Source organism: Cheilinus undulatus, linkage group 21, assembly GCF_018320785.1.
Source record: "Cheilinus undulatus linkage group 21, ASM1832078v1, whole genome shotgun sequence".
In the NCBI taxonomy this organism is placed as follows: Eukaryota; Metazoa; Chordata; class Actinopteri; order Labriformes; family Labridae; genus Cheilinus; species Cheilinus undulatus.
The window spans coordinates 28,127,369-28,150,533 of NC_054885.1; the positions used below are offsets into that span (position 1 = coordinate 28,127,369).

Here is a 23,165-nt window from a genome sequence, read left to right on the forward strand (position 1 = left end):
CCTGATCAATGAGATTCATAAACAAACAAGGAGCTGCAACAAGTGAATGTACACTCCCACAGAGAGGAGAGCACTGCAAATCTATGTGAACTGTTTATCTCACTGCTTGATGAGTTTCTGATTTTTGTACACCTTACCCTTCTGTCTTCTTGAAGAGTTGTGCCTTTGTTGTTTCAAGGTGGAGCTGGTATTTCCTGTATATCCTGCTCAGTGAACCAGCCTCAAGACCCACTGCTCTGTCCTGCTGCTTCCCTTTCTTAGGTAATCATATTCAGTTTAACCCAGGGATATGATCCCTCTGTAATCTCATATATTGATAACCTGTGTTTGGCCAAAGATTACTTTACACAAGATTGAAATCGAACCAGTGTACATACAGAGAAGATTTAGGTTCGGTATAATGCATTAGGATGTGACTTCAGACAACATCCCATTAGTAGTGATAAATAAGTAAAGAGCAGGGATGCAATGATGAAGCTTCTGAAAAGGAAATGTGGCTTTTTGTTGAATCCCACTGGGACAAATATACTCCTACTGTGATAGGAAGTGTTGATACCAGATCTCTATGGAAAATTGAAGGATCTGAGGTATTTTCTTGAAGGATTATATCCACCGTATGTTGACCTTTCTATTCCTGAACCATCCATGTAATTTAGGAGTTTTTTTTATATTAAAGCTCCTGCAAGGATCTTTTCAATTGTGAAAAAGAGGCACTTTTTGCTGTTAAAATCTGTAAGATTATTCTTACGAGAAGCAGGGTACACCCTGGCTATCCAGTGAAACAAACCAAATATATGGCTGCATGTCCAGCTTTGGTGTCCATAATTAACAGCATACTGCATAAAAAAACCCTTCATATTAATTTTCTGCATAAGATACATTTAAAAGAGAATTTTTTACAAATGTATTTTTGGACTTTTTTTTTTTTTAATATCGATTAGGAAACCAGGGAAGAGATAAGGGAATGACATCTGCCAAAGGAGGCCAAACTTGAATCCAGGCCACCTGCTGCAGGACCTTAGCCTCTGTACATAGGGTATGACCTTACCGCTTGGCAATGTGCACCCCCATACATGATATTCAACTCTGCCCTCCCACTATAAGTCAATTTTTGGTTTTTTTTCCTAGTTCATGACTCACAGCTTCATTATCTTAGACAACAATGCTGGATTTTTCAAGACAAGGACATAATTTCTCTAGGTCTTGAGAAAACAACTACAATTCCAACATTTTAAGTGGAAAACCAGTGTTGTTAGCCCAAGATAAATGTTTTTATTATATATTTTTTATAATTCTAATATAATTAATATATTTAATTATAATTATTTATTTATTTCCTTCTTTTTAATTTTTTTGTCTTGTTGTTTTATCTAATTAATCAGATTTATTTAATTATAATTATTTATTTTTTTCCTTCTTTTTAATTTTTTTGTCTTGTTGTTTTATCTAATTAATCAGATTTATTTAATTATAATTATTTATTTTTTTCCTTCTTTTTAATTTTTTTTAGTCTTGTTGTTTTATCTAATTAATCAGATTTATTTAATTATAATTATTTATTTTTTCCTTCTTTTTAATTTTTTTGTCTTGTTGTTTTATCTAATTAATCAGATTTATTTAATTATAATTATTTATTTTTTTCCTTCTTTTTAATTTTTTTTAGTCTTGTTGTTTTATCTAATTAATCAGATTTATTTAATTATAATTATTTATTTTTTTCCTTCTTTTTAATTTTTTTGTCTTGTTGTTTTATCTAATTAATCAGATTTATTTAATTATAATTATTTATTTTTTTCCTTCTTTTTAATTTTTTTTAGTCTTGTTGTTTTATCTAATTAATCAGATTTATTTAATTATAATTATTTATTTTTTCCTTCTTTTTAATTTTTTTGTCTTGTTGTTTTATCTAATTAATCAGATTTATTTAATTATAATTATTTATTTTTTTCCTTCTTTTTAATTTTTTTTAGTCTTGTTGTTTTATCTAATTAATCAGATTTATTTAATTATACGTTGATTATTTGTGGAATTATTTGATATGCAAATTCATATTATGTGTCAATATTTGATGAATTTTTATGTTTTACACTCCTTTGGCAGTAACTGATCTGTTCATGCCAATAAAACAAATTGAAATTGAAAAATGAAAAAACTGATAGAAAAGTTGAGATCACGAAAAACATCTGACACTCACTGGTTATACTGGGAGCACTTTTTTTTTCAAAGATTGAAATGATAAATGGATTGGGAGCTTTAACAAACAACTTAAATTAACCTCTTCTCACTGGAAAAATTAGTGGAATAAATGATTGATGTATTTACTCTCAAGGCTTTCATACACAGAAGTTGATCTCTCCATTTGACACCTACCCCCTGGAAATGATTTGGAACATTTAAAAAAAAAAAGTCAATTTAGAAAAAAATCCTTCTTGATGGTTTTGGGTGCTTTTAGAGGTCTTAAAAATTATTAAAACTTTATTTCAGGCTATTTTACATCCACTTACAGCCCCTTCAAGCAGCTATAAATTACTTACATATTTCCTTGTTTTTTCTTTCCTTTTTTCTTCCTCATTTATCTGATGAAATGAAATCCTGTCCTAACTATTGTTCGAATAGATATGAGACAAATTAAATATTTGAATTTTTTTTAAAAGATAAAAACTGAAGTCCATGCTTTCAATCACCTCTTAAACCCTTTCTATTGTCTAGGCTAATTACCTTTGTACAGATCAGAAGCACAGATGCTTTTTCCATCCGGCAGTGAAAGGGTTAAGTCTGACTCTGCATGCACCGAGCAGGCCTCCCTCCCTCCCTCTCCTCTCCCTCTACATCCATTTTCACTCTGTGTGTGTATGTGTGTTCTGAAGGGGGGCCTGCTCCATCTGCAAGCCCAGCGGATTTGTGTTATGAACACACAACTTAGTTCGCTAGCAGCACAGCACCGCCGCGCGACACTTTCGGATTCGTTGTGAGCGCGCGCGGCTCTCCGCGGATGCTTTTCTCTCTGATTCAACAAATCTTTTCAGACTCTTGTCTCGTTTCTCTCAGTCCGAAAGCTCCACGGGATATGTCGAGAGGCGGAGGCGTTTCTCCTTCTACCCGAAGCCTCCCCAACTTTGGAGCCCGCTGACGCGCTATGACATGAAGGTAAGAGGAGAAAGTGGAAGCTGGGAGTCGAATTCAGTGTTTCTTCTCGTCTTTTTGGTCGAGGTTTTAACTTTCGAACTCGGAAACATCGCTGAGTCACGGTCCCATAGTTCTTTACCTCCCCGGTCGTCCCATTTGACGCAACGTGAATGATAATGTCCCGAGCAGCCGTCCCAGTTTGGGACAGGGAGGACATGACAGAGAAGGAAGTTCAATTGGGACCTGTGCTTTTATGAAGCGGTGTATTGTTTTCACATATTTGTAGCGCATATTAAAACACACCTGGCCGAGGCCTGATCTGGGAACACTTTAGTCTATATAGCCTCGGGAGGGTTTGGAAATAGGGGGCTCAGTTTACACGATGCTGGATTTCTGAACATAAAATAGCTTTACAGGTGAGTTGAATTTCAGATACATACTATTTAGTGCAGTTAAGACCAAAATGCCTTTATGTCAAGGTCATTGTTTATTTAAAGATGAGAAAAACAAAGTTAGGATAGAGGGAGAATTGGAAGTGTATAGAGGAAGTATGCTACAGCCTCTCTACTACAGTATTATTCTGATCTATGTGACTGCATTTTGTCCCAAAGTGAATTATTTCCTAATGAGTTTGAGCACAACAGTATGAGGATCGGATTAGAAATCTGCCTAAATACCACCTTCTGATGTATTACAACATCTAAACCCTTCCTCCATTGTGAAGACATCGATTTGAATAAAATAACAGGAAGAGTAGATTTTAAATGACTATCGTATTTCCTCAACAGTCAGATAATCCACAAGAACCAGGGCGCAGGTGGTAATGGGATTGGGTGGTGAACTGGGCAACCACTTGAGATCTAACCTGTGGCCAGCTGCGCCTCAAACATTTTGTCCGTCACCACCACTTAAAAATCTATTTCCAGCATGCGGCTTGGTCATATTATGATGCCTGATACCGCAGTCTGGTTTGATGCTGTCACCTTTCATTCACGGTGGCATTACTAGAGCATGCTGGGGGGTTTAAATGCTATAATGCTTTCAGTTTTACATCTCAAGTTTGACTTAACACAATCAGAATTTACTTCTCTACTAAACGTATAGGATAATTCATTTAAAACCAGTTATTTATCAAACTAGGCCATAACAGATCAATATTGGTATGGTGTTCTTTATGTGCCCATACATAATACCTAGCTATACATTCAGTCAGACATTGATGATGGGCTGGACTAGAATTGAGTAAAAAGGAATAATCATGTATTTAAGTCCTTGTAAAGTGATAAAATCTTTATTTTAGGTTTTTGGTATGACAGGCCACTGTGTTATGAACCACCAGGCCTAATTTTAGTCATGAAAAACATCTTTAAGTTGATAAAATTGAGCTTCAACATCATGAAAAATGAGGCAGTAAAATCTGCTCTCGGATGGTGAGGGCGTGTCAGTTGAATTAGCTAAAGCCCAACCACTCGGGAGAAATACGATCCTCTCAGATTTTTAAACAAATTGATTAGAACTCAGAGACACAGAAATTGAGGATTAAATTTACTGTTTTCTGGCACATATATCTATGTTAGCCACTCACTCTTCAAGTGAGTTATTAGATTAAGAAAACAGCCTCTGAAGTGTCATTGCATTTTCATATTGGTGCAGATCAGGCCAAAACTCTCAGTAGAATTGTCTACTTTGATCCCAGCTTATGCATACTGCATATTCATACATGAACATATGTATATTAGTACTGTGTATTTTTTAATCTGGAATTTCAGTATCAGTCTAAAAATACTTCAGTTGTTGGGCATAAAACCAAAAGAGTTGACAGACACCACTTTAAAACCTATCTCTCATCTCTTGGCCCTGTTTGATATTTTGTAAGTGCTTACTCATGACACAGCACTTGACTCTAAAGTGAAGCGATTGATTGTACATGTTCACGCATCTCAATTCTGAATCCATGAGACGGACCAGGGAGTGGAGATTTTTCAGTTTGACTGACTCACTGACCTGACTGTGAGGAGTAGAAGTCTAATGTCCAGGGAAAAGTGATACTGTGCTATATAATTCAATACAGTTTTCCTAATTATAAAAGTAGAGAGAGAAAAATAGCAAATTTGATTTGAAGACATGCTTCTGAAAGATGTCTGTGTGTGAATGTAAGAGTTTGGTTGAGCTGTAAATGTTGTGTGAGTCTTGAAATGCTTTTGCTGCTGTGGTGATGTAATCAGGTCAGAAAAACAGGAGAGGTGGAGCCTCCTCCCCTCTCAGAGTTTCTGATAACACTGCAAGGAAAAACTCAGTCATTCGGCCTAATACATGAAACTAATATTCTCTTCATAAAAAAGTAGAAATCATTCATAAAATGGAATTCAGGAACAAGACGCCAAGATGGACAGTGATTAAAAACTAATCCCTCAACCAGATCTCTCAATCTGTTCCTGGCAAACTGAGCTGGAGTATTGTATTTCACATCACTTAGTGGTGCTGAGTTGTTTTTCTGTCTTTCCAGGCGAAATGACAGCATGACAACTGTACAGAAGTGAAGCTGTAGTCACTAAAGGGATGGTCCCTGTTGCAGAGTTTTGACCTTGAATACTAGAAAAACTCAAGCTATATTCATACCTGTTTTGATACGATGACATGTGAGTGTAAAAGTACATGTACTTACACTGGACTGTTTTGATACAGGACAAGTACAGATCCAACTATTATCTACACTGCTTATCCCATTTGAAGTCATGGGGGGCTGGAGCCAATACCAGCTGACGATGGGCGAGAGGCAGGGGCTGGTCACTAGTCAATCACAGGGCTGACATTCAGAGACAGACAACATTCACACCTACAGACAATGAAGATTCACCAATTAACTTAATGAGCATATCTTTGAAAGCTGGGGCATGGAGAGAACCTACCCATGCACACTCCACACAGAAAAGCCCTTTTAAACCTTGCTGCCACTGTAAATTTCCACATTTGTGGAAATCTGAATTCCCCACACAGACTGGAAAGTGGGAACGCACCACACAGATCATTGTGCACAAACATGTGTCAGTTGCAAAGGGAAAGGGAGAATAAGCTCCAAGCACATCAGCATTGTGAATCAAATAACACTACTTTAACCGTCTTCTGGGAATAAAAAAACTACAGCTGCAAGTAGCATCTAGAGTTATAACCCTGATTTTAGCTGCTGCAGAACAGTTGTCCTCCTCATCTGCACCAATTAGCCATGGTTAAAGTATGAATCCCCTGTTGAAATCCATTGTGAAACTACTCAGATGAAAGTTGATAAGCACATTTAAAGAGTCATGTTATTATGTGATCAGTGCCAGCTCAGTAAAATAACAATTAGATGAAAGTGAAAATGTCATCATTTGTGTAAGATAAGACAAAAGGAAGGTTCAGAAACTTGATTAATGTTTAGAGGGGATTTTTTTAAGTACAGCAATATAAAGCAGATATAACTGAATGATTTACAACATTTTAACCCCTTAACACAAGCTCCACTCAGCTTCTGTCAAACAGAAAAGTATCAATAGTGGCACAGACTGGAACACAGATCATTGAAGAGTCTTGATTAAGGCATTACTAAAGATTTTCAATCCCCATTTTTCATTTTAAGATTATTTTGTGGTGCTTTTTGCCTTTATTTCGATGGAATAGCTGAAGAGAGACTGGAAATATGGGGAGAGAAAGTGGAGGGAAGACAAGCACTAAACAGCAGGCTAGTCCCGGGACTAGTGCATTAAAGGTCCACAGCCTCTGTACATAGGCGCCTGCTCTACCCACTGATCCAAACTGGTGCCCCGCCACCACCTCTAATATTTTGCGTAATTTTTTCAAAGTCTTTTTTTTACTGAATACCTTTTGATAGTAAGCTGCAGCAAATATACAATAATTTATAGATATATGTTTTTATAATTATAAAAAAATAACCTTAGCAGGCTTAGAACCTGTACCAGTGATACTGCACTTTAGACAATGTGTTAAAGTTTTCATGTTCCCAGTTTAGAAAAGAAATCCTATGTGTCATGACTTTTTCCCAGTAAACTACTTTGTAGTTAAAATGTACCAAACTGTGACTTTAAAACCAAAAATTCACTAAAACAAAATTTTTTGTGTACCCTTACACCCCTAACATTGCACAAAATTATAATTCAGAAATCCAATATTTAGTAAATTCTTTTATAATGACATTTAAGCACCTGCATACTGCCTAAATTGCATAGAAACCGTGGCAAAGTTTCATTACCAAAACATCACAGATGTTTTTGTGCAATGTTGATAGTTCCCTCTCATCTTCTCCCACGTTTTGGTTGAAAGTAAGACTAAAGACCAGAATCTTTTGACAACCAAGTTAAAAGTACAAAAGTAACAATGTCATTAACATTTTAGATAAGAGTGGTAAGATGACCTGAAAAATCTTATTTGGTTTTATTTTGTGATTCTTTTCAGCAGGAGCACACCTGTGGACGTCACTGAAGTTCCCATCAAGAGGAGAACTTAATTTCCTTGTTCCACTGAACACATTCCCACTACGCCATCTTGCTCGGAGCCGTACAGTGGGCTGGCCTGCTGTTTGACTGTCTTTCTGCTGCTTGTGAAACACTGCTGCCATCATGCAGACCTCATCGCTCCGCCGGCAGATGAAAAACATGGTCAACAACTACACAGAGGCCGAGATCAAAGTCCGAGAGGCCACCTCAAACGATCCCTGGGGTCCCCCTAGCTCACTCATGTCTGAGATCGCAGACCTGACCTTTAATGTAGTAGCTTTCACAGAGGTTATGGGTATGATTTGGAAGCGGCTCAACGATCACGGTAAAAACTGGCGGCATGTTTATAAGGCTATGACACTGCTGGATTACCTGATCAAAACAGGCTCTGAGCGTGTCGCCAAAGAGTGCCGGGAGAATATATACACCATCCAGACACTCAGAGACTTCCAGTACATAGATCGAGACGGACGAGACCAGGGCATCAATGTGAGGGAGAAGGCCAAGCAGCTGGTTTCTCTGCTTAAAGATGAAGAGAAGCTAAAGAGGGAGAGGAGCCAAGCACTTAAAACTAAGACACGCATGGCCGGTGTTACCAGTGGTCTAGGCTCTGGATCCATGCCTCCTCCTTACCCAGGGCGTCGCACCAGCCAGCCCAGCTCAGCGGGAGGTTATGGGGATGAATTTGGCAGGTGCAGAGGCTCACCATCCTCCTTTCACTGTAAGTGGCAGGAAAATCTGATGTTCCATATAAACAGTGATGTAACCTCAACATTTTTCACATATACACACCTAATCAGTTATTGTCCAGTAGAGTATACCAATATGAAAATGTCAGATGTAGCAACAGTGTCTGATGGCATAATCCCAGATTTTGCATATATCCTGCTAAGTTTTCAAATTGACTTCACTATGAAAACTTCCCAGCGGGCCAGCACGAAGATTTCTGGGTTAAGTAGGAGAGAACAATTCAGACACTCACAGCTTAACCCAAAAACTTGGGAAAGTGTTCAGGAATTTTAACCCCTAGAACCCAACAGGCTGCGGTTTTTGGCCTGCTGCTATTTTTATGCCAAACGTATGCAAAATCTCAGCTCTTTTAAGCACAATCAAGTTATAGACATCTTTTTCTTTAGGACAACCTGGACTATCAGAGTATCTGTGCTACAAGGATGCCAGATAAATGAACCAAAGCTACACAGACATGGACAACATTGTTGGTACCCTTCTAATGAAGAAAGAAGGAAAACCCACAGTGGTCTTTGAAATAACCTGAAACTGACTGAAGTAATAATACATAAAAATTTACTGAAAATTAACTGATGAAAATCAGTTAACAGAATCGTTTTAAAAAACAAACCAATGAAACATTCTTCAATTTTATGAACAAAACTAAAATTGAATCTCATAGAACGTTTTACAAATCACACCTGGATCAGCAATGACCAAGCCATGTTTTACATCTGCATTTAGCTCCTTCAGGCCTTTTCTATTAGGAGAAAAAAATACAACTTGCTAACAAACACAAAACAGAAACTATCACTTTATCTCCATAAAATCAATCCACACTTTGTGTGCATGTGGCATTCCAGCCAGCAAAATGCCCAAGAATCCTATTTTTTAATGTAAACATCATCTCCTCATTAGTTGGATAAGAGAACTATTTTATTTTCTTTACAAACTGGCAGAAATCGATCTTCCTGTTAACCTGTGGCTGGCTCTGATTGGTCACTGTAGTATCAATGCTCTGAATTACTAATGTGCTTTGTGCCTGAATTACAAATGTACTGGATGGGATATAAACACCAGGAGCCATCTATAGAGCAGCAAAATAATAAGCTTCCAATCATTTTCCTCCATAGAGATCTGTCTTATGGTTCCTGAGATATTGTAAACAATGCATTTGGTTGGGATCTGAGGTGATCCAGTGGGGTTCAGGAAATTATGCCGAAGAGAAAGCATCATGAATATCACAGAAGTGCTCATCTACAATTATCACTGCTCTGGTTCCTCAAAGAACAGAAGAATCTGAACCTTGTCTGCATATTTCTTTAAAAAAGTCATCAGTCGATTGACAGGAATGCACACATGGCAGGTTACCAGTTTGTTAGGTAAATTAAAATCTGATCTTGTGGCTGTAACTGAACAACCACATTCCTGCATTTCTCATTCATTCATATAAAATATTCCATCACATGACAGAAGACAGATTTATGGAAGCTGCCATTAAAAAAAAAATCTCTACTTCCAGTTTTTAAGATACAAGTTGTTAATTCTATAATGTTAAATTGTTGATAGTCTCAGTGCAGTGAATCATTTTGCTCTCACATTTGCATTCCTTTCATTCTCCTGTTTACAGTCACGTCAGCTAAACTGGGTTCACAAAAAAGAGGAGGCCCTGTGTGTGCTTGTCTCGACCTAATGTAAAGCACGACTGGATGCCATGTTTACTTTCACTGATACCATCTGTTAAGCAATTTCAGTGCTCTTACTGAGCTGGTTAGGACGTACAGTATGATGTATAGGAGTTTTCAACTGCAGTAAACACATCAGACTTTAGTGGTATTGTGGAAAGCACAAGTAGCTAAATGTTCAGTAGCATTTGTGAAAGTGGTTTGACTTTCTTGTACCTTATAATTCGGGGTTTTGTGTGGTTTGTGCACCAGCTTTGATGTCAGAGGTCTGTTTTATGGTAAAAAGTCAGACATCTGACTGTTTTATTACCACTAATTTATCACACGACTGTTATCTTCAAATAGTTTTTCTACTTGAAACACCCTCTCCACACACTTTTTGGGGCCTGAAAATGTGCCAGCGGAAACATGTGGCAGGAACAGCCCCCGCCTCCAGGCTCTGAATGTGTGATGTGGCTTTTCTACAAAGGAGCATGTGTAGGAAAGAAACCATACTCATCTGATAACCCCAGAAAAGTTAAGTGTAAAGCCTCATTTAATCAAACAGAGGCTGGCTTTCATACTTCATGACCACATCTATTTCACATTTGGTCAATCAGAGTGAGAAACTGCAATTTTTTTTAAAGTGAGAGTAATATATAGTAGATTTATGTGTGTCTGCTGGTGTAGGAAAATATATCTTTTGCTTGACATTTAATGAGACAAGGGTGGTTTCCTGGAGACATTAAGATGCTGGCACACAGTTGGAGTGTTGGACAAAATACTGATAGATGGCATCGGATGGGGGTCAGGTGCCTGGCAGCAGCCAATTGCCAGCAGGCATTCCAGCTGAGACAGGGGATATTTTGAGGGCAGCACAGTAGGAATGATTACTTTGCTAACATGTGACACGCAGCCCTCTTTTAGCCCCATGACCCACAGCCTGGCACCCCAGTTCCCCCCCCTGAGTGCTGGAACCCACCAAGAAGATTCAGGGTAGTAAGATGGGCCTCACTCCAACCCATCCATTCCTCTCCCCCTCCCACCCTAACTCTCCACACAGGCGCACCATTGTTCTCAGTGCAGGCAGACCGTGGCAAGCAATGCCAGCAAAGGCCCTTAACAACCTGCCATGGAAAAAAATTAACATGCAAAACATGGCCATCTCTTTTCTGACTTTAGAAGTATTTCTTCAGTTGCAATACATGTTCTTTCCTAAACACCTCTGTCTGTCAATGTTTCTGTTTACACCCCCCTTCTACTGCTAAACACCCCAACCCTTCTGCTCCTCCTCTGTCTATGTAGCATCCACTTCTTCACCTCGACTTGCCCCAGACATGGAGCAAGCTCGTCCCTCGACCAGTGGAGAAGAGGAGCTGCAGCTGCAGCTGGCCCTGGCTATGAGCCGAGAAGAAAGTGAAAAGGTACCTCAATATGCACACACAAACTTCTTATCCTCAGAGCACATACGCCTGACAAACAAGGGCTTCTCAGCTGCCCCGCTGTTGACCTGTTTGTTTTTATGTTGTTATGAAACATTTAACTTGATCACTGCCTGTCATGGCGCAGAAAAAAAATCCTACTCCCTGTCTCTGGTGGGCCGCCATTTCCCAGAACCTTTAACCAAAAGTGATATCATCAACTCTGTCTGCGATGTGGTCATTAATGGCACTTTGACCAATCAGTGTTAAAGACAAGCTTTCTCGCTGAAGAGTGAGGAGGCTATGAGTGAAAGAGTGAGAAGCCAGACAGGATGTGTGCATTGATCCACTCCTGCACGCTCTCATCTCCACAGCAAGGGCAGTCATCGCCCACTGTGGCTTCTGCTTAGCCACTGTAGAGTAAAATTATAATGCTTAACAGCTCCTCCAATCAAACCAGTCAGATCTGAATATTAGTGATCAAACTAAAATTCTTACACTTGATTATGTAGATACACCTCTCCTCTTAATCATCCTTAAACATGATGTATTTTAAAGAATCCCATCCCTTCACAAAATCAAGCGTGCTTTTACCTTTCCTTTGACCAGTCTTTTCCCTAATCCTTCCTGCTTGACCCTAGCCGCCTCCCACAGTGGACATGGATGAACAGACCCAGCTCCAGATCGCTATGAGTCTCAGTAAAGAGGAGGCCAAGAAGGTAAAAGTATGCTGGGACCAGGGACCAAACTTCCTTTGCATTTTTTTTTTTCCCTGAAGCGCATCTCCTGTTGCTCTGTACACTGAAACAACCTCACTGCCAAGTTTGGGCCCTTCTGAGAAACAGCTGCATGCACTAATCACTTTCCTCCCTCACTCCCAAACAGCCAGTGGACATGTAACTCTCTCCAATGACTAATCAAAGAATCCTTATCCTTCTGTTCCACTAACCATTAGATCTCTCCTCCTCTAGTGAGAAACCTACATCAAACACTGACCTCTGGTGTGGTGTCAAGGAATGACAACAGACTTAACTCCTCTACTCTAACTTTGCACAAATGTACTGCATGCTGTGTATTGAGAGGATGTCCCTGATTTTTTCCACTTTCTTCCCCACCAAAAACTGATTTCAGTCTCCTCCCCGATTGAAATCCCCACAGTCAGTCCAACGTGTACCTCCAACTATGGATATGGACGAGGAAACCCAGCTGCAGTTAGCCCTGAGTCTGAGCAAGGAGGAGCACCAGCAGGTACGTTTTTTTGGGTCACTTTTGGCCATCTGCCATTTACTGATGGGAACATAAGTTTAAAAACTTAAACTGATAGTAGAAGAACTGGCATCATGATTTTTAATTTGGCCATATTGTAACCAAGCTTTCATGGTGCAAAACCAAGCAGGAACCTCCAGTGTTGACAAATGAAGCCAGTGTGAAAATGAAACAAACTGCTGTTCCTCAAGAGTGCACTTAAGGGTGGCTGCAGAAGCAGAGAAAGTCACATACAAACTCCATGATTTAATTTGCACTTTTATAGAAGACATAACATTTTCAGATTGGTTGAAAAACTATTTTAGATGAAATAGTCAATGCCTTTATAGGTACTCACTGTACATGGGGTGAATTTTTCACAACTTGTTTCTTCTGGTTTTAAGAAGAATACGAGTTCTGCATGACTGGGGTTTGACTTCTGTGACTGCAAGCCAGCAGGGTGTAGCTGCTTGTCAGGAGGCTACCGCACAGCTTCAATTCTTTGCTGACTGAAAGTTTACCTAAGGCAGGATTTTTCAATAAGGCAACTGCCATAGATTGGCTTCAAAAACAGCTTCAGTAATTCTATGGGTGACATCACTCAGACTTACTGGAGTCAATTGCTTTCTACAGTCTATGCTGAAAACGCCTACAGTGCTTGTTAATGTTTCTTGTGTCTCTATGGCACTGCTACTATAGCTGTAGTTCTTTCAGGCCACCCATGTCGACTGGTCTTGTCAAGGGATGGAAAAATATTGATTAATTCTTGTAAAGATGAATGAATGCCAGTAAAGCTCAAAGCTTGTTTCATTCATGTAAGGTGTTAGGTAAGGTAAGGTGTTACAATAGAGACCGATTTAAAAAACATATTCAAATTTATTACAGGTTTAGTAATTCATTAATCCCAACTCATCACATATATGGATAATATGATAAAGAATGCATTACAGGTACATTTAAAATAATAGTAATGATATAATCAGAAAGACCACCCCTTTGAATGGCACCAACTTGGAAACTTTTTACAATCTTTTAAACAGGAACATAGATTAATTTAAAGGAGAATACTGCCCATCAATAGATGTATGATGTAGATGTAGTTTGGATAAATCTTTGCACATATGTATGATTGTATGAGTGTGCATGTGGTATCTCACCAGAGGCAGACAGGAGTAGCAGCAAATTAATTGAGGTCAGATTATGCTGATCTTTGAGATGGATGAAATGATAAAAATTAAGGGCACAGTCACTTTTTGACTTGTTTCTATTAAATTAACAAAGCTGCTCTGGACAGTTCTGTAATGACATAACAGTGTGGCCTCTGCATAAACTTTTTAATTGCACTTTATTTTTCTGTGACTAATAACTCCAAATTGATTGCAATTTTTCCACAGCTTCAATACATTGTGTCATGTGTTTATCCAGCTTTTTGCACTTTTTAAACAACTTCATTCAGCTCAGCTGGACAGATTTTACAGCTAAACTGTGTGATATTTAAGATGAAAGGATAATAACTAAGAAATAAAGCAGTGTGCACAAGAAGACATCATCATCATTTGATAATGGAATCTGGAAACAGGGGTCAATAGAATTTAAACAAAGCACGAGGGACAGATACATTGCTTAACAAATTTTTGAGACCACCACCCAAAGTAAGGTTTATGCCACAGCTGCCCTAAATTAACAGCATTGGTAATTACCAAAATCATTTTTTATGTTTCTGCAATGGTTAATACACCAATATCTAGACGCTCTTTAACCCGAATGATATTTTTAATGCTAAAATATAATTATTATTGTTATCCATGAATTTTCAAATTTACTGATTTACAAAAAAACTGAAAAAACAGTAAAGTACATTATTATGTCTTGATTAATATGTCAAATTATAGTTATTTACTTGCATTCCTGAACAGAAAAATTAGTTTTGGTGGTTGAATGTTATGCTTGATTAATTTCTGACTTCTCAGAGAAGCCCAGTGAGCCAGCTCAAATTTGGGTATAAAAAGGTGAATCCAGTTTGAAATTCCTCATTCCTGTTCAAAATAGTAAAACAGAGAGCTCACTAAAAATGAAAGAGTCTGCATTAAAGCACTTCATGATGCTGGATGGTCTCTGAGACAAATATGACAGGTAGTCTAATGAATTTGTTAAGCACTGTACATCAAAATTTTTAAGAGCATATAGAAATTACAGTAATGCTCCCATCAGTGCAAGACCATTTTACCATTTTTAGGAAATATTGTACGATAGCAGCTGAATATAATGCTGGCACATAAAAAAGTATGCAAACAATTTTATGCCATAAGTCACATCAGGTTTCTCACAGATCCTTTAACAGCTTTTAATCAGATATTTAAAATGTAAGGTCAGGAAATATCTTAAAATATCTTCATTTTGCATAGAGTGCATTTAAGAAATTATTCAGACCCCCCCTCTTTTTTCATTTTTTTATGTTGAAGTCTAATGCTACAGTAAAAAAAATATATATATATATATATATATATATTTATTCTCATTAGTCTACACCCTTTACCCCATCATGACAGTGATTTAAAAATGCTGAAATTTTTGCTAATAAAAAGAAAATATCACATTTACAGAAGTATTCAGACCGTTTTCAAAATCACTTGAAATGTTGCTCTAGTTCCTCTCATTTTTCTGGATCTTTGCTGAGATGTTTCTACACCCTGATTAGAGTGCACCTGTGGTAAATTGAATTGATTGGGCATGATTTGGAAAGTCACACGCCTCTATAGAAGGCCTCAAAGCCGACAATGCATATCAGAGCAAAAACCAGGCCATGAGGTCAAAGGAGCTGCCTGCAGAGTTCAGACAGGATTGCTGCAAGGCATAGACCTGGGGGAAGCTACAAAAAAGTTCTGTTGCACTGAAGGTTACCAAGATCACAGTGGCCTCTATAATTCTGAAATGAAAGAAGTTCAGCACAACCAGGACTCTGCAGGGGCAAACAATGCCGACTTGCAAGATTTGCAGAAAAGCTTTTTAATCTTGGGAAATGCTGTTGAGTCTCATGCTAAATCCACAAAGCACCAGTGCTACAATCCAAACATGAATTTGTTTTAACCTTGTACATATATCTTCATTGCTAGCATTCTACACTTAACTGTAAGTAATGGTATGATGAGGTAAGTGCTCAGTTTAATCAGATTGCTTTAGCCAATAAGACAAGAAACTTTGGTAAATGTTAGAAAAAAGGTCACTAAAATATGACTGCACAGCAGAGGATGTTAGGGCCTAGGGTACTATCATGGAGTTTTAGCTGACTCAGATATTCAGCTATATTTATTCAAGCAGAATATTTGACTGCAGAAATGCAGCAGACTGAGGTAAAATCTGTAGCATACAGTATTGTGTAGTAATAATTATTTTTACACTATTTTGCAGTACTCTTACTCTACATGGGCTTGAAAAACAAGTCAAACACACAACAAGGCTACATAAGGGTTATAGCTTAGAGCTTGGACATAAATTATGCAGTGTGTTCCCACTTTAACCCCATTATTATTCTTTTATTATTGCAGGGAAGCTGTATTTCTAAATTATTCTTGTTATTATGACCACATTCTTTAAAATGCTTTCTCACTGTGTATTAACATCCCTTGCTTCCCCTTATTTAAAGTTGTTTTCCTGCTGCTTTTTTGTGTTGAATTTGGCAACCTTTTTTTTCCACCTCTCTCTCCCTGTCTCACAGTCTTCATGTTTTTACCTTCTGTATGCTAATGCACCGTTGCACAATAAAAAGTGCTCTGTCAGTGATGCTGTGACCAGAAAACTTAATATACCATACTCTATATATTCTATGATTATGTATTATACTCTGGCTTATACCCATTGAACTTGTCTATCTACGGGTCATATGTTGTCTGGGAGTATCTCCAGCTGGCTTTTGCTTTGGTGTGTGGTTTTCGAGTAATAAATATAATATGATGAGGCAATATGTGATTTTTTGCTGGAAGCTGTAACGCCTACAGGCATCCATGTGTCTTTATCCGTTGACAGGAGCAACTCAGTCGCCAAGGAGATGAGTCGATGCTTCAGAAGGCTCTGGAGGAGAGCAAACGTGAGATGGAGTCTAAAGGCGGGGTATGAAATATTGGGGTATGGAAGATCTTAATGGGGGTGATGAAATGTAACTGTAGATTGCAGTTAACATAAGGTTTATTCTGATTTAACAACTAAATCAATTAATACAGGGTGAAAAATTCTCACTAGAGAATTATCTGTAAATGTTGAAGCAAGATCCTGAACTGACGTACATTTTCTTGTTTACCTGGTCAGACGGCCTTTATGGACCTGGTAGATGTCTTTGCAGTGCCCTCAGACCAACCTCCTGTTGACCGGTGGAGTAATGCCCCACATCAAGCAGCTGCACGTGTTGGAGGAGCAGACCCCTGGGACTCCCTGGGTGAGCCTTGACCTAGCTTACAATGACCAAAGCAGGATGTTTATTCTATAGGATGTATATAGAGCGCAGAAACATTAGTAGCCTGACTTTATTCAAACATCCTCGACCTTCCATAAGGATTCGGCTGTACATTTAAAGCCTCTTTCTTTTTCTAACTCACGTCTGTGTCACTGAAGAAGGAAGCACCAGCACCTCCAGAGTGGATCCTCCCTGGATGGCACCACCAACTTCCAACAGCCCCCCTCCACCGTGGGAGCCACCAGCAGACCCCTGGGATGACCCGCAGAGCAGTGTCTCCAACGCCAATGCTGCGGGCAAAGTGTGGGCTTTCCCTGCCGACACAGGTCAGTAATGGGCTGCTGACATGCACTCCATGCTTCAGCCAAAGACAAACAGGAGAAGTCACATTCATATTTCAAATATTTTTAGCAGCCTCTGGAGTCGATCCATTCTCAGTCCCATCAGACAGACCAGCACTCAGAGGAGCTGCCAGAGAGCCATCTCCGAGAACAGGAAGTCCTTCAGGTAAACAATGTATTTCTATGCTTCCTTGCCACCAGCAGCTATGACCTGAGGCAGTATGTTTTTTTTTTGTTTTTTTTTTGCTCGTGTGTCTGTCTGTACATCCCATTCTTGTGAATATTAAACACAAAGAACTGCTGCCTTCCAATTCATCCTGTATGTGCAATAGCTCTAACCTTGCAAAGCAGATAGATTGGCCAGATTCCATGTCATCATGCAGGTCTATCTCGCGAAACTTTGAACTAAAATGCTTGATGCTGGTCAATGACTGGACCAACCAGAATCATATGAGAAGAAAGAGGCAGGAGCTACAGGCATGGTTTAGTTGAACTGACTGCAATCCTAGAAACAAGAGACACTGTTGGAGAGATTAACGCGGACATTTCTTCATAGAAAGAAGAGCAAAGAACAACATTTAAAGCTTTTTTGGTCAAGTTTGGTCATGTTTTTTGCCAAGAGTTTACCAGCTGGCTCCACTGTAAGGAATCGTGTTATGATATGGAAATGGCTGCACATCAAGCTTGCATTATGCAGTTTATTCCTCAGCTGGGGTAGTGCATCCCACTATACATGTTTGTTGCTCTGATTGGCCTGCAATAAATGTGACAGACAAAATGTTCCCCCTATCATCCTCTGTGGTTTTCTACACTCTCTGCCCCTCTAAAATATTGTGGTGTTGGCCTGATGCATGTGAAATATATCACATGCCATGGGTTTATGAGCAGCCTATCTGACATGCCAGGTTACACATTGAAAGATGAGAGTTGAGGTGGAAGTTAAAGTCCTCAAAAAGCCCATAGCTTTATTTAGCCATAGAATCAAATGTCCTACATTTTACCCAAAAATGCTGAAGGTCAACTACACTGACATTTTTATGCCTGTTATTTCTGTCTGCTTCTAGTGGGTGTAGCAACTCAAGAGAGACCATCTTCTAATTTCACAGCTTTGGATTCTCAGATTCAAGAAGAAGCAGATGATTTTTTTCATTTGTTTGTTGAACAAAGTCACTTTTACTTAAAATTTAAACTTCCTGTAAATATAATATTTAAGTATCACCTAATAGGATGATTCTTCATCAATTTTTAATGCATCAATAATGAAATCAATACAAAGTACACCCTTAGTTATTGGACAGTGTCCTCCTATGTACATGTTTTACCTGCTGAAAGCTGAACAGTCTGCTAAAAATCACATTATAGAGAGGGAAGCAATCTCTGGTATTATTTTCTCCTGTAAAGGTGATGCAGCCTATGGTATAATGTAGGCCTACTTGTGGAGTTTTTCTGTTAAAGTTAATAAATTCTTTCCAATTTTTTCAAATAACAAAACATTGTCCATCCATTTTACAGCAACAGTTCCATTCTGTGGGAGACGTATTGCTAGATGCTACCTGTAACGTTACAGATAAGCAGTCACATGCTGTGCATCCCACACATTTATAATTCTTGTTCTGCTCATCAGATGGGGATCTATTCGATGAAGCCATGGATGGAGGTCAGATGGGTGTGAATGGGCGAGGGGTGGACAGTCCTGAGCTGTTTGACCTGTCACGTCTTGGAGAAAGCCTTGCTGCTCCCAGCCCGCGAACCTGCCGGACACCTGAGGCTTTCCTGGGCCCTGCAGCGGCTTCTTTGGTGAATCTGGACAGCTTAATCCCAGCAAATCCTTCAGCCAAGAACAAGAACCCCTTTCTGTCAGGTATTTTTGCCATTTATATTTATAAATGCAACTTTAAGTTGCTAATCTGTCATACTTAATGTAACTTCTGATGTATATATGTTTTTATGATAAATATTTCACTCTTTTGTCTCCTTGTATTTTTATGCCTTTTCTATTTAATATTTGCTCTTTTCAATAGAGCCAACCTGCAGATTTTTTGTATTATGTGGCCTTATAATAACATTTTTTTTATTTGTAGGATATGGCCAGCTATTTACTGCTGTGAAATGTATAGAAATATTTAATGGGGTTTTTTGTGTCATTTGAAACTGTTGTGCTTTTCAGAACTTTCAAACTTTTATTAACACATGCCTTATTAACATTTCTGTGAAAAGCAAACCCAATAATTTGTTTTTCTTTCTGTCTAGCTCTGAGTGCTCCATCCCCCAACAATCCATTCCAAACCGAGCAGCCAAAACTAAGTCTGAATCAACTGGGTGCGGGCTCCACTTCTGCAGCTCCCAACGCTACTTCACTCCCATACAGTGCCTCCTTGCCTCTGCCTATGAGCCATCAGCCTGCCAGTCTCCCTTCGTCACTCACTCACCCCACCCAGCCTGGTCTGGAGCTGCCAGGGAACCTCCCTGAGCCCTTAATGCCCTTCTCGTCGGCCAGCGCTGAGGGATCACTTGCTACTCAGAGCAGTCAGAACCCTTTCTTATGAGGACCAACAAAACTGGGAAACATGTTAGATAAAAGGGGGAATGCCTTCAGTTTATGCTGATGAAATATAACTCCAACTGAAGGCTGAACTGCAGACCCAAGGACCTTTATGAAAGCCCTGTTCTTTGTCATTTTTATAATGTGGCATAACACAGTAACCCTTAGATTGATTCAAGCTGCTCTTCACTGCAACAACCTTTCCTGCTCCTGATGTCATGAATGCAGTAATGTGATATAAAAAGGGATGACACTTTTGAATCAGAAGCTACTAGTGTCACTGTTTTCAAAATACTTTCCGTGGCATATTGTGAATTGACTTTGGATAAAAACTCACACAAAAGCACAGTTTGATAAAAAAAAAAAAAGATTGTCACTTAATATCAAAGAAACATGTATTATAGCATTTGTCACCAAGTCTCCTGCTCACTCATGATTGGCTTAGCCGGTCAATGCTGCTGTCATATACTCAAAAAACAGGAACGTGTTTTTGTAATAAGACAGGAGATGGGAACCTGACCCATTTTTCAAATGTTGCTGTATCAGTGAGGTGAACTTTGTGAGGATTCTGATGGACCAGATCTTAAGAGGAACATAGGGGTGCACATGATTTTACCAAAACAAACTGAAATGCTGGGGTTAACTGAATGAAATTATAGTTTGGGAAGACTGTTCTTTTGAATTTACAATAATCAAGACAATAGAAAATGTATGAATCATAAGTTTAATTCATTGCTTGTGAAACACTGACTCTCATCAAATATAAGGGTATAATAAGAACAATGTTTCATTCTTCTGTTGGTTTCACTTTGGTTGTATTTTTCATCTTCTGTCATATCAATGCCATTAATATGAAGTCATCACATCCCAAGCACACACCCAGTAACAGTTACAGTTTTTTGTGCACTTTATGCCCCCTTCTGGTCATGCATCATTACTATTATGCCAAAAAAGTTGCAGAAATCAGTTGGAAATGCCATGCACTGCAAACATGTTTAATTTATAAGACTTCATTTGTAGATTTTTATTCAATAGACAAAACATACAAGTAGATAATAAAACACAGCATACCCTCTTTTCACATGTAAGGAAAAAAATACAGTGATCAGAAAAGGGCAAAAGAAAGACAGAGCACTCATTAACAGGTTCTAATGGTCATCTGTTTATACAATTACATTACAATTTTAAGAATATGTTGAAACATATGATCCTTGTTTGATATGTTAAATTGAAATTGAAAGGCCTTGAGGTGTTATGTCTGCCTGACCTAAGTTGATTTACCCAACATCTCCCATTGGATTTTCTCCATAGAAAAATCACTAGAGAACTACAGGGTTTTCATTCAGTCTTAGAAGGACATACAAATCCATGTTTTAACTACACTGCAGTCTGTCCTTAGTTCACTGCTTGTGTCTAGAGTTTTATCAGTGATAGTTACTGATATAAACAGTTCTTTGACACAAATACGTGTTCATTTAACACATTTACAATTGACTATCTACATCATTCCACCTTGCCATGATACCAAAAACGTCTAATAAAATACTTACTGTAATATCTCCTTCCCCTTTTACCATTATTTATAGCACCATATTTACATGGGACAGATATCTGGTAATAACCAGTTCTTTTTGTATGTATTGACACTTTTTTCACAGTATCCAACATTAGGCACATCATTAAAACATAGAAGATATTCTGTAAACTGTACTTTCACAACAAGGATACTGACAGCTCTTGCAAAAAGGCTTGGGGTCTTTCAGAGTCCTGTGAGAGTAGCATCACTTTTTTAAGATGCAAATTTAAGACTGTTCACTTCACTGTAATGGACTCCAACCAAGTTAGCACCTCCTGGAGTCCCTGTCCTGTGCGAGCGCTGAATTCCAGAGTTGTGATTGCCTGAGATGCAGATGTAATGATGTCATCCATTCTGAAGAGGGACTTTATTTCTGTAAGACTCATAGTGCAAGGCATGTCCCTAGAAAGAGATGCAATGAAAATGTCAAGTGGCAGCTTACACTGAAAGACCACAACATTACAATTATATTTAACAGTGTGAATGTGAGAATCAATATTTATGTGTAGAGTGGCACCTTTTATTGAAGAGAATAAGCACTGGGGCACTGCACAGAGGCTCGGCAGAAAGTACTGAGAGCAGCTGGATACAGGAGGAGGATATCTGCGCAATGTTGGAAGAGTCCACCATGAACTAAGAAATAATCAGAAAAAGAAAACCTTTACTCCAAAAACCATCAATTTACTCACCATTGACATATCAGTATATATGCAAAAAACTTACAATAACAGAGGAGCAGTCTCTGAAATAACTTGGCCATATAGGGCCCATGCAGCCTCCCAACTCTCTTAATGTCACCTTCTTCCTCTTCAGTGTCAGGTCTGTCAGGTTCGTCCCTACCTGTGGAGGTTAAAGGAGACCAGAGAGTTCACATGGAGGTATATTATCAAAATAAAACCTGATTTAAAACTGATTTCTGTTATTGCTTACTGTAGGCAGAGTAGAAGGAGGTGAAGCCAATTCACCTAATCCATGCAAGCTGAGGTGTAAACAAAATATAAGGAAAAATATCCATAGAAGCCACAGCTGACATGTAATACACCACAAAAGGCAAAAATGCAATAGTCCAGTAACAATCTTTCACGATCATTTATTTGGATAGTCAAGTGCAGTTTTAAATAAATGGGTTATGTTTCATCTAACTGAAGTAGCACATTACTGATTCACCTGTTATTTATGATGTTAACTGATGTTTTGTGCCTGCATTTGCGCAAATACTCATCTAAAATAGAACGAGTTTGACCGACATGGACGGAAAATGATAATTCATAATACAGGTAAATATATAACAGGAAGTATTTGATTATGTATTATTTATTTGACGTCACAATCGCGTAGTTACGTTATTGCATCCACATTAGCTCAGCCCTCGATTAGCTTGTTGGCTAAACACTTTACCTCACTTCATACCCTTTTCTTAACTTCCAATTCAAACAGTGAATCTCTGCACAAAGGATATTTTGTAGACGTTTCAAGAACAACGTTTTTCCGACACCAGTAGCTCCAAGAAGCAAACAAATTTCATTACTGCTCATGTCGGGCTAACAGCAAAAAGCATAGCGAAGCCAATGTGAAGTAGCATGA

At 38.5% G+C, this 23,165-nt stretch overlaps 2 protein-coding genes across 7 annotated transcripts; one reads left to right on the top strand and one right to left on the bottom strand.

The window, feature by feature from the left end:
- Nucleotides 1–2,862: 2,862 nt before the first annotated feature.
- epn3a (epsin 3a) lies at nucleotides 2,863–21,014 on the top strand. 6 transcript variants are annotated; one of them, XM_041777655.1, is made up of 11 exons: nucleotides 2,863–3,147; nucleotides 7,576–8,337; nucleotides 11,315–11,433; nucleotides 12,072–12,149; nucleotides 12,562–12,678; nucleotides 16,699–16,782; nucleotides 16,978–17,104; nucleotides 17,281–17,448; nucleotides 17,537–17,629; nucleotides 19,088–19,324; nucleotides 19,714–21,014. In XM_041777655.1, exons 2-11 carry the CDS (start codon nucleotides 7,740–7,742, stop codon nucleotides 20,007–20,009), a joined length of 1,917 nt encoding a protein of 638 aa, XP_041633589.1. In that variant the 5' UTR covers nucleotides 2,863–3,147; nucleotides 7,576–7,739; the 3' UTR covers nucleotides 20,010–21,014. The 6 variants fall into 6 exon arrangements, with proteins under 6 accessions (XP_041633589.1, XP_041633587.1, XP_041633588.1 ...); XM_041777653.1 differs by having other exon boundaries at nucleotides 17,534–17,629; nucleotides 19,714–20,942; XM_041777654.1 differs by having other exon boundaries at nucleotides 7,579–8,337; nucleotides 17,534–17,629; nucleotides 19,714–20,942.
- On the bottom strand, nucleotides 21,000–23,161 carry arl16 (ADP-ribosylation factor-like 16). Its single transcript, XM_041777659.1, has 5 exons — nucleotides 23,041–23,161; nucleotides 22,512–22,567; nucleotides 22,305–22,421; nucleotides 22,099–22,214; nucleotides 21,000–21,983 (listed from the first exon to the last, which is right to left on the bottom strand). The coding sequence occupies exons 1-5, from the start codon at nucleotides 23,114–23,116 to the stop codon at nucleotides 21,818–21,820; spliced, it is 531 nt and encodes a 176-aa protein (XP_041633593.1). The 5' UTR covers nucleotides 23,117–23,161; the 3' UTR covers nucleotides 21,000–21,817.
- Nucleotides 23,162–23,165: the final 4 nt, after the last annotated feature.